The sequence below is a fragment of the Lagopus leucura genome, unplaced genomic scaffold, assembly GCF_019238085.1.
Source record: "Lagopus leucura isolate 7727_CA_CO unplaced genomic scaffold, USGS_WTPT01 Super-Scaffold_100001, whole genome shotgun sequence".
NCBI lineage: Eukaryota > Metazoa > Chordata > Aves > Galliformes > Phasianidae > Lagopus > Lagopus leucura.
In genome coordinates this window covers 2,150,858-2,167,825 of record NW_024962262.1, presented here as the reverse complement: position 1 = coordinate 2,167,825, position 16,968 = coordinate 2,150,858, and the positions used below count along the sequence as shown (strand labels likewise).

The 16,968-nt window shown below is 40.4% G+C and overlaps 1 protein-coding gene across 11 annotated transcripts in view; it reads right to left on the bottom strand.

Annotated features, from left to right (window-relative positions):
- IFT88 (intraflagellar transport 88) overlaps positions 1-11,659 on the bottom strand; it is a 34,516-nt gene extending 22,857 nt beyond the window's left edge. For 8 of the 11 annotated variants that reach the window (XR_006178074.1, XR_006178073.1, XM_042866748.1 and 5 more), the window contains exons 1-12: positions 11,441-11,659; positions 10,435-10,497; positions 9,332-9,388; positions 7,286-7,349; positions 7,125-7,194; positions 6,090-6,180; positions 4,494-4,598; positions 3,559-3,661; positions 2,784-2,898; positions 2,455-2,686; positions 775-845; positions 311-397 (exon numbers count right to left, since the gene is read on the bottom strand). Coding sequence is in view for 9 of the 11 variants with exons in the window: in XM_042866748.1 (XP_042722682.1) it covers positions 311-397; positions 775-845; positions 2,455-2,686; positions 2,784-2,898; positions 3,559-3,661; positions 4,494-4,598; positions 6,090-6,180; positions 7,125-7,194; positions 7,286-7,349; positions 9,332-9,388; positions 10,435-10,497; positions 11,441-11,530 (1,148 nt within the window). In the remaining 2 variants the exon portion in view is untranslated. Of the gene's footprint in view, positions 1-310; positions 398-774; positions 846-2,454; positions 2,687-2,783; positions 2,899-3,558; positions 3,662-4,493; positions 4,599-6,089; positions 6,181-7,124; positions 7,195-7,285; positions 7,350-9,097; positions 9,184-9,331; positions 9,389-10,434; positions 10,498-11,440 lie in introns of those variants that run through there. The other 3 variants (XM_042866750.1, XM_042866751.1, XM_042866752.1) reach the window with 2 other exon arrangements.
- Positions 11,660-16,968: the final 5,309 nt, after the last annotated feature.

The window sequence follows — 16,968 nt, the reverse complement described above, 5'->3', positions numbered from 1 at the left end:
GTCTGCTGAGACTTTGAGCAGGCTCTGCAATTTTCAAACTCAGCTCCATTGGACAAAGCTTCCCTTGTGCTCACAGCCAGCAGATTAGAACATATTTCATCGCCGACTTTCACTGATGCAACACAATTCCTTTTTAAACACAGAATATGCTCTGGTTTTTTCTCCACTGCATTACAGAGCCCAACTGAATACAGCCTGCACCCTACCCTTGTGATGTGCAGCAAACTGCACTCTCCAGAGCCCTCACGTCCATAACCAACCCCAGACTGGCATGCAGGTTAGACAGAAAGAAGCCGTGCTGAGCTCTTACCAGTCATAGCCCGCAGCAAAAGATGGCTCAAGGACTGGTGCTATCAGTTTAGCAGCTGCCATGATATAATCCTCTGCCATGGACTTCCTAAGGTAAAACAAACAAACACTAACCAACTGTAAAACCAACACACAAACACGTCACAATTTCAAAATCAGGTATGCAAGAAATAACCAAACCTTGCTCTTGCCCTTTCCTGCACTCGGGAGACAGTCTGACAATTCAATCTAACCTGCTGCTACTACTGCTGCCTTGTACCTTGACAATGCTCTCACTTCTTAATGTTTTCCTTGCCCTGCACACGGTAGCCTCATTAAACAAACAAACAACAAAAACAACAACCTGAAGCTGCAAGTTCTAAGCAGCACAACCCACCACATATGAGGGAGAAGGCTTATTTTTAATACTTTCAGGAACAAAAACCTACAGCATCACAGTCAAGAAGGAACAGACTCCACTATTACCTCTCACGTTCTATTTGTCTTAAACGGTCATTTTTGATGGCTTCAAGCAGTAGATTTGTATGTGGATCATCCTGGAAGGAGACAAAAGACCTGTAAATAGTTATGCCAGTACACATGCATCTTAACTTGACTGTAAACATAAATAGATGCAGATTACAGCATCTACGGTGTTACTCACTTTCCACATTTCAAAAGCTGAACTCAATTTAAAGCATTCATAACTATGAAACCTCCAGTTTGACACCACAGCTACTTTCATCCCGTCTCAGCGCTCAGGCACGAGGCTCATGGCTCACACTGTGGCTGCTGATAAGTGCAGTCAGCCTCCCATGCATCAGACTGGCAAGGCTGACTGAGAAGCCTGCATCTGCATACCAGTGAGAAGTCTCACGTGTCTGAAAATAAGAACGTGCTTCAGCACTTGCTGAAAGGCAGTGCTGTGCAGCAGATGGAGGAACTGCAGCACCTCGTCATTACAACAGCTCACACAACTGTCTTGCAGTTTCCCTCACATATGTACATTCCTATCATTTCTGACAGAAACACACAGAGGTGAGGTGCTAGGCATTCCTTGCTGATTTGCTAGAGGTGGATCACAGATGCAAACAAAATGAAGAACAGAACAAAACTTCATTCCTCTGACTACTTCATAGCAAAACAGCAAACTTGGAATGACCGTTAAAACTGTACTAACCTATCCTTACAAAGAGCATCCAGAATCCAGAGCTCTTCTTCCAATCAGTGATGTTACATAGCCTTGAATTGACTCTGCAAGTGTTCAGTGATCCCTATTGCTACATAATTCCCATATAGAAATCATATCAACTATATAATAAAAAAATATACATGTAAAAAAAACTTAAGAAATTGTATCTATATGTATATCAATAATAATATAATCAAACATAATAATATATAATACAATCATGTATCTATAATAATTACTATTATAAAATATAAAACGTAGTGTTTCACATAGTAAATGTTATTTGCTAGTGCTAGGTGCTACAAAGCAACAACCATAGTTGAGTTGCAAAGGTCTTTGATCTTCAGGATTGAAAAAGAAGCTATGTGAATTTAAAAAAGGGATTGCTAAGGGAATATAAAGTGTTTGTCTTAATCTTTCTGTAAGCAGTCCCTTTAAAAAGACCCTAAACCTATTCATTATTTTTCCTTTCTTTATATCACGAACAGCTGGTTTCATGCTAAAAAGGAAGTTCAGTTACAATTCTGTGCTATCTAAAATAACTATCTGTACACTTCACTTAAACCTTCTCTATGTTAAAAAGACAACTGTATTACAGTTTTATTAGCATTCATATAACCGGCACGAGCTCATTTATTTGTTCCTCTTGTTTCAACTTACGATTCAGCAAAATGTTAAATAAATAAAGGATGCAAAGCAATGAGTGAGCCTAAAAATCAGCCCTGATGAATTTCAACAAAACCTTTCAAGAGATTTTATGTAGACTGTATCTTTTGAGGAAAAAAATACTCAAACATCCTCAACATCTTTTACATTTCTGAGTGGTGCTGCCATGTTAAATTCATCCCAGTAAAAAAATGTTACTTTAGATATGCACATACACATCAGCTTACATATTTGTATAGTCAAAGCATTCAACATCTCTCCCTCTTCCTCCTGATTTATTATATATTATTTATTTAGTTCAAACTTACATTTGGTGAAACGTATTTGTCATCATAATCCACTTCCAAGGGAACCGCAATCAGTTTTTGGAATGCTTTTTTCATTTGTTCGCTGTCTCCAATAGCAAAGTAACATACGAGCAGGTTGAAGCCTGCCTTCAGGTTTGGGGACAAGCTCATTATGTGTTCAAATGAAGAAACGGCATCCATGTACTGGCCAGTTTTAATAAATGCAACTCCAATATTTTGCATTATTTTAATCCTAAGCAAAGAAATCAGAGCTAGGTTACTCTTTTATTAACTATCATGCTGTACTCCAAACTTTCATTTCAGAACTGTGCTGAACAGTACAAGCTCACCTCATGTCTTTGTGGACACTAGGAATCTGGTCTAGAGCCATGCGGTAGAATTTGATCGCTTTGGAATAGTTCCGCTGTTTTAAATATATATTTCCCATATTGACCTTCAGTCTACCTGTCACAAGAAGTCCATGAGCTACAATCTTTTAAAGCATAGTTACAGCAACTTTTAAAACTAGTTGAAAGGGAGATCAGAACTTTTTTACTAAAATCAGTCTTCGTTACAGTCATCCTTTAAAGGAGCACAGCAAGGAAAAGCCTCCAGGTAACTCTGACCAAGAAGGAGATAAAATAATAGCAAAACCTAAAAAAAAGACTATCAATGTAAGACACGTCTCTCATTTTTGATTGTGAGCAGAGGGATGGACTAGACATTTATGATGGTGTGCTCCAGGAAGGCAGCTGTAAAGAAGCACCTCAGAGAAAGAGGTGGTGGAATCTGCAGGAGTCTCAAAGATGCCCAAAACTTTGAAGGAAGATTTCAAAAAGAGCAAGCTGAATCAAAAGAAAAAAAATTAATATCAGAGTAGACAACATATTATGTTCCATGAGCAAATGGTGTATTTGACTCTGTGCTCTGTTATGGAAAGAAAAGACTGCATGAGCTGAAAGAGTGTTAACCACACTAAATTATATCAAGCCAAACAGTATGAGCATCCAGCACTCATCCTGGCAGATGAGAGAGCTGAGGTCTCTTTGAGCCAACACACACAGATGAGGTCCTGATTTTGAATGCATGAGTACCAATTTTTATTCATTTTGGTACAAAACCTACCTCCATTGTTGAACATCTTATTCTTCACTATAACTTGGTAAGTGTTTAGTGCTTCAGCATACATTTCATTAGCAGCATACTGACTGGCCAGATTGAAAAGAACCTAGACCAAAAAAAAAATTATAGGTATGGGAAAAGAATGTTCTTATATCAACTGTAATAAATTTGAACTCATAGTAGATACTTTCAGATAAATTTTACCTAAGAAATATGGCTTTTGCCAGTTTTAACTTTCCCATCTTTAATGCTCCTTTGTTCTTTAAGATAATACTCAGAAACAGTGTAATTTATGACTCCCAACGTGTGGAAAATGGTCCTTCACAGTTTAAGAAGAGAATTTTTTGAACTGCTATTTCAAAAAAAGAGCTCAGTTGGAGTCAAGTAAAACATCCCCAATATTTATCTCAGCTTTACTGGAAATTTCTCTGTGAAATAAGCAACTGAATCTGCCTAACTTGTTACATTTACCACTTTCTCTACAGCAAGTCAAGATACCAATATATTTTTTGTTATAATATGTTCCCTGATGGTTCAAGATAAGGGCCATGTTTGATTCTCCTGCTTTCTTCTCCTTTGTATTCACACATTACATTGCCTACATACTCATTTTGGAAGTATGGAGCTTACATTTACTGTATTTTGATATGAGCTTTTTTAATGTGATGAGCAGCTGGAACGTCCCTGGGTGTCCTTCAACTTATACTGACTATGTGATGGATTCCTCATCTCTGGAGGTATTTAAGAATGTGTGGATGGGGCACCACAGGACATGGTTTAGCATTAGGACTCCGTAGGTCGGGTTGATAGTTGGACTTCATTATCTTGAAGGCCTTTTCCACCTTAGGTGATTCTACAATTACAGCATGCACATAGCAATAATGAAACGCCATTAGCTACCAGCATACTTTAGTCATTGAAGAATTCTAAGTACTTACTGAGTAAGTGAGATCTAAGTTGATGCTTTCTGAAGTAGCAGTTTGTTCACGTTGCCTCACTAATACTCTTTCCTTTCTTCCAGCTTCTTTTGCTTTTTCCAGAGCCTTAAATTAAAAACTGAAATTTAGTGATGCCTCAAATCTTACTAACAGAAGACCACAAAAATACATCCAAAACAAGTATGAAAATAATATACTCATGTATCTTTTCTGTAGTCACACAAGTGTACACAATGCTTGAAAAGTAGCACTGCGACCCACAGAAATGTGTTAGTTAGCAATAAGCAGACATACAGTTATCTAGGTCAGCTTAGTTGCAATACTTTTACAGCAGTTACACAGTATGTGTATATATATACACATATACAAAATAGGCACCATAATCACAAGCATAGAAATGTTATTCTACTTGTATGAATCGTAGAAACTGCATATAAATTAAGGGTGACAAAAATGATTAAGGAACTGAAGCATCTCTCTGTAAGGAGATGCTAAGAGAACTGGGACTGTTCAGTCTGCAGGAAGCTCAGGGGAGGATCCCATCAATGTCCATAAACACCTGAAGGGAAGATGCCAAAAGGATGGAGGCTCTGCAGCTGAGTAGTGCCCAGTGCCCAGACAAGAGGCACAAACTGGAACACAGAAGGCTCACCCTGAATACCAGGAAGCACTTCTGTGCTGTGTGAGTGATGGAGCACCAGCACCAACTGCCCAGAGGCAGTGGAGTCTCCACCTCAGAGATCTTCGAAAGCTGCCTCAACACAGCCCTGGGCACTCTGCTCTGTGTGTCCCTGTTTGAGCACAAGTTGGACCAGGTGACCTTCCAGAGGTCCCTGCAAGCCTCAGTTATCCTATGATTCTAAACAAAGAGCAGGGCTGTGTGTTTCTTAGCAGGTCCAAACTGTAGCTAAGACAACCCACGCATTCAGACAGCTGAGGTAAATGATCATCTACCTTGACAACATCTAAAGAGTGATTCAAAATGGTGTGAATTAGACTGTGGATAGAAAACATTCCTTTGTGTCAGACAAAAGTACACCAGTTATTAAAAATGATAACTTGCCCAAATTGCTTAAACTCACTAAATATATCATAATAAATGTGAATAAAATTATTTATTACTTAGCCTCTAACAACTGTAAAGACACACTGCATCTGCAACAGGGCAAATGCACTCAAACTGCCTCCTGGAAAAAGGTCCATAGCCATCTTCAACTGCACCTAGGACCTTTTTGGAAAATGGCCTGGGTCAAAACTGTAACAGTAAATATGCAAACCTAAGCTCAGGAATGGGTTGATTCACAAATAAAGCATTGTGTACATCAGAGAGTGTCATTTTCCTGAGCTGTAGTAAAGCACAGACCATTCACAATCTGTCAGAAAACTTGGAGCTCTAGTCTTCTCAAATGAACATGGGAATTGATCAGACAAAAAGGCCTTTTGGTCCAGGATCAATATTGAATGGTATAAAGCAGTTCAGAAGGACACTTTATTCATCTTCTGCTCTAACTCTACTTACACTCATTGCTTTACTAGACTTCTCATTATTTGTGTTCCAAATAATAACAAATGAAAAAACAAATCCAGAATAAATACCAATGTCAAGTCTCCACAGCTGTTGGCAATGCAACTTTCTTCAACCAGTTCATTCACTTTTTTTTCTAACTGCCTAATCTTCTCTTCTGAGCTAAAATAAACACAACAAGAAAAGGATTGACTACCATTACTAATATATTGGCAAATACTTAAGCTTTAAGGCAGCATATTCTGAGTAAAACAAGACAACAATACTTCACTACTAACTGGTTTTTCCATCAGACAACTTAACGTGAAACTACGTCCAAAGAACCTTCAAAGATATTACATTCACACACACAGAGACCTAGGAAAACATAAATTCTCTTATGAAAAAGGGACAGACATGCAAATATCCTACACACGAGTTGTTGATCTGAAATAATGACAGTACAAGCAGATGAACTGGTGAAACTTTCAAATCTAATATCTAATGAAAAAAATATTGTATTAAAAGCAATTAATTGAAATTCATCTGCATATATAATTTTAAAGTATACACAGATTTTGCTTTAAAGTTCTTATTTGTCTGTATTTATTCTTCTCATTTAAACAAGCAATCATTTCAGTAGGATTCCCTACTCCTAAATGCATTTAAAGAATACAAATGTTGTGAAAAGCTCACCTACACTCACAGCAGACTGCAAAACTTTCACAACTTCAGTTCTAACTCAAGTGTTAAGGCCAGATAGTGACTAGGAAGAAAGAGCAAGCAGACTCTGTCTGAACTGCATGAATCATGGTGCCCCTTGCCTGTGATACACTTTTATAACACTCTGCAATACTATTTAGTATCACAGCATTCATGTGGCAACAGCCACATCCAGGCTGCTAGCTACAGCTGGAACCAGAAATCTCTGAAAGCAGACTTTCCTTCAAGGCAGTACAACTACTCCAGAGAATCAGGTAACCATGCAGGTAAATGTTTGTGGCTCTATTCCTCAAAGTTAAGTTTGGCCTCTCAAGGTTTCACAACTGCATGCATGTTTCTAAGCTCTGCTGTCAGCTGCTCTTTGCACTGTTAATGCTTTGAAATCAGAGCAAAACTGAACAAACCTGTCTGGATTTTTCATTTCCAGAGGTGGAGCAGGACCTCTTGCTTGGCCAAGAGGATCAAATAAAGAACCTGCAAAATTGAGAGTACTGAAAATTTCAGAGTACTGAACACTGTAAAATAACATCTTCCTCTGACAGCATGCAATTTCTACAGACTGTACCTCTGATAGCTGCCTTAGTGTAGCCTGCAGCTTGTACTGCTGTCATTGGCCGAGAAACCCCATCCTTAAATAAAAAGAAAGAAATATTAAAAGACACATCATGGACAGCACAGGCAACAGTTACACACTAAGAAACATTTAAGCACAAAAAAATCAATTGTTAACACATCAGTAAACTCAGTATTTTTAAACTGAGTATTTTTATTGACCTGCCTCATCACCATGGCACTGCCTGATTTTCTGGACTTTAGTTTGGATATTGGCACCATTTCTATGTGGACTCTACTTGGTTTGCTCAGATACTGTTGGGTGATGCCAGGTTGGTGATACTCCTGCACTGCTCAACAGGCGATCTCCTCTTGGGATCTTGGCTTGCCTTCCCTGAGGGAGCAGCCCCATTCCCAGCACTTCCAGGTATGTCCTATATCCCACCAGGGCTGGTGCAAGGGAATAAACAGTGGCAACTCTCTCTCCTATCACTAAGTCAGTAAGTTTAAGGATGGTGTGGAAAACATTTGGTATGTTGCAGTAGTTTCTTATTAGAGTATAAATGCGTAAGAAAAATGAAAAACAGAATTCACCTTTCTTCCTACTTCGAAAAAAAATATATTCATTTGCATGTCAGGAAGAGTTAAAAACAATTACAGTGACACTGTCTCCAACCAGTGCTCAAATAACATGCTCATCCAAAGCATTACACTTGCCATAAGATGCTTTCAAAAAAGGAAAAGCTTAAATAGTGCCATCATTTATATTTAATGCTTATTTGAAACAAGAATATTTGCATTCAACCTAAACACTTAGCAGAAAAATACCACTGTTCTGAGTCAACACAAAACGTAAATATTAAAACTTTCATCTGTGCTGCTCCTGTCACTGGTCTTCCCATAGACGAACTTAAAGTTGTCTTTGACTATAAAAATAAGTAACTTGTTTGAAACTGGCATTCAAAGAGCATTATAAGCCTATAAGAGCTGTGCATACAGAGTTTCCCTACCATTAAGTTTTAAGAGATGACTAAACTCATAGAAGTTCTTATTCATGTACATTATTCACGTGCAATACACTTGAGCCTGGCAGACCTGAAGACATGAAACGCTTCAGTTAGCACAAATTCACAATACTCTTTTTATGTATTTGGATATTTCTGCCAAACCTTTAAAAAATGCAAACTGTATAAAGGCAAGATAGCAGCACTTTCCATTATTAAATTATTGAAACGACATTTAATCATTACAATTCACACATTCTTAAGTCTCGCACAAGTAATTTATGTAAAATTCTGCAGTAAAGTTCTGAATACAGCTGATGTAAGATTAGAAACTATAACTTGTCTGCTTTATCTATGTTACGACACTCCGCACATCCTCCAACCATCATTTTCACTGTAAGCAGTGAAAGGTTTTTTTGCGCTTCACTATGAATCCTGGTGAGCAGCTTGAAGTCGTACGTTCACACAGATCATTTTACAATAAAGACAGAAATACTTTGCAACTGCCAGTGGGTGCCTTTTCCATTAGCTGACATGCCACATACTGTCCTTCTGTATTGCTGCTAGAAGTGTAAAGTAATAAACATCTGAAATAGTAGTAAATGCTAAAAGGTTGCTACACATGCAATACAAACACACAAAAACAAAAGGCTTCAGGCCATGAAAAATCATTCCCCTAATTTCCACCCACAAGGCCTATGTTACACCATTTTACCCACTATCCACCACATATATCATTTCTTTTTCCTTCCCCCTCTCTGTTTACACAGCAAGGATTGTGGTGCAGGAGAAGTGAATCTGCAGAGTGAAACAGGCAGTACCACAGATGGGATGATGCTCCAGAGGTTTCCAGTTCTATGGTGGTCCTGTGGACAACTGATCCACTTCTGGCTGGAGCCCACTAGTTCTGCTTTGAGACAGGATTATTTTATTTAGCTGCACTCAAAAGAAACTTGTTAGCACATTCCAAGATTGGGATTAAATGATAAACTTAATTTGTGAGTAATTTTTTGGTAAATACCTCATTTTTTGTTAAACAAAAAACAAACACCTACCCCAAATGCAGTATCTATAGGTCTTGAAGTTGCTGTACCAGGAATTTTGGCTGTCACCTGAGTGGGAAAAATAATTAAAAAAAAAAAAAAATGCAGCAAACAACTGTATGAGTTAATTATTAGTCTTTTTATATAGTGAATTCATAGAAATAATGTTTTAATTGTTACAGAAAGGTGTCCTGTTGTAGAAACACATTATTCTGGCAAATAACAAAAATTCCTTATTTGCTTTGTCTTCCAGCTTAACTCCAGAGCTTAACAGAACTGATACTCCACTAATTTTTTTACTTAGTTTTCACACAAACAACTGAAAATTGTATATACATGCTATTAGTGGACAAAAAGATAAGAGATGCAATCTTCTGCTGAGTACTAGAGCTAAAATTAGGGATGGGACTCTAGAGAACTTCTCCTCTACTGTAATATCCACAGAACCCAAAGGCAGGACCTGGGAAAACAAAGAACTGCTCGCTGTAGAAGATCAAAACCAACCAAGGAACCTGAATGCACATAAGCCCATGAGATGCATCAGATCACCTTAAAGGAATTGGTAGATTAAGTTGCTAAGCCACTCTCAATCATATTTGAAAAGTTGTGGTGATCTGATAAAGTTTCCATTGTCTGGAAAAGGGAACAAAGGGCTTTACAAGGGGATAAAGAAAGACTTGGGCAACTGCACACCTCTCAGTCTCACTTCCGCGCCTGGCAAGAACACAGAGCAGATCTCCCTCAAAACTTGGCTAAGGAACATGGAAAACAGAGGGGTGGCTGGTGGCAGGAGATATGGCTTCACTAAGGGCAAATCATGTCTAACAAATCTGGTGGCCTTCTACGATAGGCATTTACAGACACAGCGAGAACAGCTGATGTAATCTACCAAGACCTGTGCAAAGCATTAGATGCTGTCTGGCACAACATTCTTGTTTCTACAATAGAGAGGCATAGATTTTATGGGTGGATCCTGGAAGCACTCAAGACCAGGCTCAATGGGGATTTGGGCACCCTGGTCTAGAGGAAGTTGCCCCTGCACACTGCAGGGTGGGGGTGGAACTGGATGGTTTTTAACCAAACCATTTTATGTTATATTTTTATAAATTACTTACAGGGGGTCTTCTACCATGACTTGTTCTTGCTGCCTGTTGAAAAGCTGTATCATTTTCTAAATCCTGTAAAGAATAAAATAAAATAAAACTTTAAATCACAACATCCAAAGCCACAATCCCAGAACACTATGACTACTGAAAGCAGATAGGTAAAAAGTTATTCTTCTTCCAAAAATACTAAAACTAGAACTGAATTACAGGTCTTATTGACAATAAGTAATGACTGCATCTGCTCTTATTTTAGAATAAGAAGTGTAAAAATCAATTATTCCATGGAAAAAAAAAAGTAACACTGAAGAAGCAGAGATTAAGTGATGAAATATAACGTGATTTCTCTCCTTATTATTAGCACTATTTCTGAATTTTAACTGACATCAATGTCTGCCACACACATGCATAAAGATATCTATCTGAGGTCAGACCGAAGTTTCCATGGACTGTGGTATAGGGATTTCATGCAAGTTAGCAAAAAAGTCTTGTGACTTTGTGGGACTTGGACCAAATGAGACCCCTCACTCCCTCCTGTTGTTCCAATTCCAGTATATCAGAAGGTTTCAGTAACTGGTCTGTAGGGTTATTTTGCTACCCCAGATGCTCTACAAGTTGGGCAGGGACCAGCAGAGTGGGAACCGCATTTTCACTCCCTTCAGCTCCAGCACATTAAGAGATGGATGACCTGTTGATCGCTAAGTATCAGGAAACTTGCTGCTGCACACTGAGAAACACTACAATGAATGCCCATACAGCCTCCAGATAATTAGGATTTCCTAATCTTTATGGCACGTTAGACTTGTTATGAGACACGCAAAAGCATTTTGTTGGTACAGATAAACGATCAGAAAGAAAAAACTATTTAAAGAGACACTTGTGAAGCTTTGTATTTATTGCAAAATGCAGAACGTTTCACTTCAAAGTGACCCTGCACATTACCACACTCGTGTGTTTTTATCCCATATGCAAAAATTGATACTCTGCAGGAAAAGCGGGCAAGAACAAACATTTTTACCTCTGTGTCAAAAGTGGGATTATAATCATTGTAGCCAGAGTAAAGATCATCCTCGTCTTCCTCAGGAGCTAGGTGCACGTTCTGCATCATTCTTCCTCGAAACACCAAACGCGACAAACGTGTTGTCAGGAGGAGCTTCAGCAGGTGACCCCCGCCAGGAGGATGCTCTCCCGTCCCGGCACAGCCCCGCGCCGGCCTGGGGTCCGCCCGCTGTGTCGCTGCGCCCCAGGCAGAACCGCTCCTTTCGGCGGCGCTCCTCGGCCGCGCCGCGGGGGTTCAGGGCGTCACCGCGAACTGCCGACGACCGCCCCGCTCCTGCAGCTCCGAGCGCTGCGCAGGCCGCCCGGCCCGGCAACACTGTCCAAGCGATTGGGTGAGGACGCGGACCCCTATAACGCACTGCGTTCAGTTGCTACGAAACGTACGGAGCAGAGCGAGCCCAAGCGGGCTCCGAGCATGCGCGAGAACCTAACGCATGCGCAGAGCCGCCACCGAAGCCTGGCGCCTGCGTAGCGCTGCCCGCTGAGAGGGGGCGTTTGCGCCGAAATGACGGCGCAGAGAGAGGGCGGGAAAGAAGGGTAGGGGCGCGGGTTGTGCTCGCCTGCATTGCTCCTATCCCCGTTCTTCGTCGTGGGGATAAAAACATGCCAACTCTTACCTTGTTTCCACAAATTGTACACCAAAAAAAGTCTGCTATTCGGAGTGCATAGTGGACCATCTTTTTGATTGGAAATAACTGGGCTGAAATCCTGTGGGCTTTTGATGTGGATTACTGTTGATCGCTGAGCTAAACTTGAACTTAAATTCCTTCCTTGCTGCAGGGCTTACTTTGGCCTCATCCTGCAAAAACTTACACGTACATTTAATTTCCTGCGTTAGGTTGTGCCTAATTCCAGGACGGGAACCTGTGTGAAGGAATAGAAAGATGCATCATACAATAAGCATACAAGTAAGTTCTGTTCACCCCTCTGCTTTCCTCAGCTTCTGAAAGAGGAACACAAAACCACTGTGAGCGATGGTGGTCTTGGCAGACAGCTTTCCGTGGGATGAGGATATCCTAAATGGAAAACGATCTGTTGTGTGCTGGATGTTGCTTTCCTATATCTGGAATCCAAAATCTGACAAGTGCCAGCTGGCCGGCCCACAGCAAATCCTTGCATTCTGGGGACAGGAGGGATCCAATGCTCTGTGGGAAACAAGGCAGACTGAAGACCTCTCAACATGACTGCAGTGTTTTATTTTTTTTGAGAGAAAAAGGTTTCTGAGGCCAAATGTAAGCTGCCCCACCTGCTGCCTGCTGCTGAGGGCATAAAAAAGCCTGTAAAACAGTACACAGGGTATCCTAATGATACTACTATCCTATGATCAAGGTTTGTGAGCATTACACAACACTGAGCCTTTCTGCTGCTCACCTTTCAGCCTCAAAGTCCTTTCAGGAGAGATAAGGCACAAAGGATATCAGTGAAAGTTCTTTCTACTCCAGCTCACGTGAGAAACAAAGATAACATAAAGTAGTATTAAAGCATTATCACTGCTTGCACTAACTTGTTTATGCTCCATGCATGAACTGTTTTCACACTGAAACTTAAGACGTGAGTCCTTTGGACATGAAAATTTCTATACCTGGCATTTCTGGAATATAAATATTTTACTGAGTAAAATATACTATGTGGGGAAAAAAATCAGGTGAATTACTTGCTACAAATAACAAACTTCAACAGAAAAAAATGCACACATTTCTAGTTCTTCTTTTGTGCCTCTGATCCCTCCCATAAAATTGAGCCTATGGTTTAGATTTTCTGGTTGTTTTCTGACACAGTCAGGCTGAGCAGCAGGTACATGCTGTGGCAGCAGCCCTAGCTTTGCTACTTAGCTTGTCCATCTCAGGGGTCTGGGCATACTGTGGTGCTTTAGACCAGTTCTTTAGGGCACTGGAGAGAAGTGACAATGCTGGTGCATCTATCTTGTAAATGGAATAGTGCCAGGACATAACTGGAATCTGACCATGACCATTTTAAGCTTCCTTGCCCTCCAAAGCAGTGTGTACACATTCATACCAGCTGCTGAAAATTGTTCCTAGCCTCTATTACTTCCCAATCCATACTGAGAACTGGGAGAATGGTAATTAATTAACACTGTAACAGGATATGTTAACAGCAAAGGCTGTTGGCTCCAGCATCAGAGTGGGCTCTGAGGTCAGGAGTACTCCCTAGCTCAGCTCTTTAGGTCCCTCAGTCTATGCATAACAACTTGAGGGTCGTAATAGGCTTTGTTTACACTTCTAAAAGCTGTATTAATCTGCCTTTTTTTTCTCTATGAAGTACAAGTAGACCTTAATGCATGAAGATTTAACGCAAAACCTCAATTTTTCCATTTCCTCAGAAGATTTCACAATCGGGAAAAATCCTTAGCAGTTTTTGGCTAAATCCTGGCAGTGATTTGGGTTGTGCAGTTGACCCCCCTCAAATACAGCAAGCAGCTGAAACATTGTAAGATACATAAGATATATATAGATATATATTTGCTGTTGTTCAGTTAGATATCAAGACCTTAAGTACCTGATCTGATGAATTCAGTGAAACCTGAAGGAGATCATAAAGATATGCTGTTAAACAGTACTAATGTCCTAGAAGTTCAATAAATACACGGTTTATCTGTCTTTCTGCTGCAGTAACATTGCAAGTAAGGACTCAGGCAAACTGTTCCAGCACCTGCTAACTTGGGTTCAGGGGTTACTGGCCACCATTTGTGTTGTAATCACCATTCCTGTGCACCCTACCCCTGATCTGTGGGTTTAACTGTTTGTCTGCCCAGCTTCTATGGTGTGGTTTTGATATATTAATATATATGTATTCTTAATGGTCTGTATTTATCCCATTAAAATTTTATAAAAGTTAATAATTTTCTAATATTCAATCCTTGACTGACCAGATGTTCAGAAATTGTCAACTGTCGCATGGGGGCACTTCAGGTTAACATCCACTGCATTTAAACACTTCTCTTGAAACTAATGGATCTTGTCTGCATACCTTTAGAAATTTCTGAGAATAAAGAAAATGAAGAATGTATTTGAAACACTACAAGCTGGAAGACTGTGCAGAGGAAAAGGACCTGGGGGTGTCGGCCAGCGCTCAACTGAACATAAGCCACCAGTGCACCCAGGTGGTCAAGAAGGCCAATGGCATCCTGGTTTGTGTCTGAAATACAGCCAGCAGAAGCAGGGAGGGGATCCTCCATCTGTACTCAGCTCTGGTGAGGCCACATCTCGACTTCTGTGTTCAAGTTTTGGGCCCCCCACTACGAGACGTGGAGAATCATAGACATTGAGAATCATAAAACCACTCAGGTTGGAAAAGACTTTAGAGATCGAGTCCAACTATAACCTAATCAAACTACCCTAACAGCCCCCTGCTAAATCATGTCCCTGAGCACCACATCCAAACAGTTTTTAAACACATCCAGGGATGGTGACTCAACCACCTTCCTAGGGAGCCTATTCCAGTGCTTCACAACCCTTTCTGTAAATAATTGTTTCCTATTATTCAACCTAAACTTACCCTGGCACAACTTGAGGCCATTTCCCCTCGTCCTGCCACCTGTCACCAGTGAGAAGAGACCAGCCCTGCTCTCGCTGTAGGCACCTTTCAGATATTGGGAAAAAGCAATAAGGTTTCCCCTCAGCCTCCTTTTCCCCAGCCTGAACAGCCCCAGTTCCTTCAGTCTCTCCTCTTAGGCCATATTCTCTAAGCCCTTCACAAGCCTTGTTGCCTTTCTTTGGACCTGCTCCATCACCTCCATGTCCTTTCTGTACTGAGGTGCCCAAAACTGAACACAGCACTTGAGGTGAGGCCTCACCAGTGCTGAGTACAGGGGCAGGATGACTTCCCTAGTCCTGCTCACCACACCATTCCTGATACAAGCCAGGATGCCATTGGCCTTCTTGGCCACCTGGGCACACTGCTGGCTCATATCCAGCCAACTGTCCATCAGTGCACCGAGGTCCCTTTCCATCAGGCAGCTTTCCAGCCACTCTTCCCCAAGCCTGTAGGGTTGCCTGGGGTTGTTGTGACCAAAATGCAGGACCTGACACTTGGCCCTATTGAAACTCATGCAGTTTGCCTTGGCCCATCAATCAATCGATCCAGTGTATCCAGGGCATTGAGGCCCCAGAATGCGTTCTGAGAAGAGCAATGAAGCTGTGAAGGTTCTGGAGCACATGTCCTGCAGGGAGCACAGGATTTAAAAGACACCCACATCAGGAGAACTATTTTGTTGATGGATATTTCTACCATTAACAAATATAATTCTATCTGGTTTTTCTAAATCATGCATTTGTATAGTTGTTGTTTTTTTTTTTTGCTATGAGATTTCTGATTCCTACAGATATTTAAGAATCAGCATCTTAGCGCTATTGGTAATAATTGCATCAGACCAGCTACACTGTAAACAGCCACCTAAGCTAACTGCACAAATTGCTAGTAATATTCAAAATTATAGTTTCAATAACAGCTTGATTTTAAAACACACTGATTATAATTATTGTGCAAACCACTACTTAGAACTTCACAGGATAGGAAAAAAATGATTAAATGAAAACTATTATTTAAGCACATTTTATTTCCTGAAACATTACTATCATAGCAACAACGTACCATAGTCAATTACAAAATAAATGTACTTTCTGATTCTGCTGGTGAAAAGTAACATATTAAAAAAGCCTAATATTTAACAAGGATGAACTGTGGCTCTGTTTTCATTCCCTGCCAAAAGTTCAGACTAGGACGTTCAGTATTTTAGAGACATGTGATTTCTTTCTTTCCTGTGTGTGGATTCACACTCCCACCTCTTCCACATTCTAACCTCTCTGGCTCCCAGCAAGCAGTGGTTTTCACCTCCTCTGTGAGGCACGCTTGAGCATGCTCAATACACATTAAAAACATGGAGGAGGCAATTTTGGAGCTCCCAATGTGTTAAATTAAATCTGCTCCTACTGCTGCTGGACCACAAAAATGAATGTAGAGGATGGTGAGTGTATACTTGCTCCACTTGGGCTTTTCCTCTTGCCAATAATAAGCTTTACTTTTCAGCCCCTAATGGAGCGTAGAACTTTTCACCGTTTCTTGATCATGGGTTTTTGATGCCTGTGGGCTGGAGGCATCTTCTGTCCTTCCCATGTGAGCTGCAGAAGAGGGAGGAGAATTACTGTTGTATATTTTAGAGGCCCCAAGTACTAGACCTAAAAATTCTTATGCTGCTACACAAAAGTTAAACTAATGTTGTTTTCTTTCTAACCACGTTGCGTTTCCTTGACATACGCTAATTACAACTTAATTCTATCTATTTTCTTTTCTTGCAAATCTCTCTTTCTCCTCTTCTGATCTAATGATGTGTTGGCAGCTTGGGCTCATTAGAGTGTCTGGTTATCAAAAACAATAAGGAATAAGGCTGTTCTTATGCTCTAATAAAATAACTAATGTAGAGTTATGTGGCACTGTTACTGCTACACTGATGGTAATAGAACAGGTCAG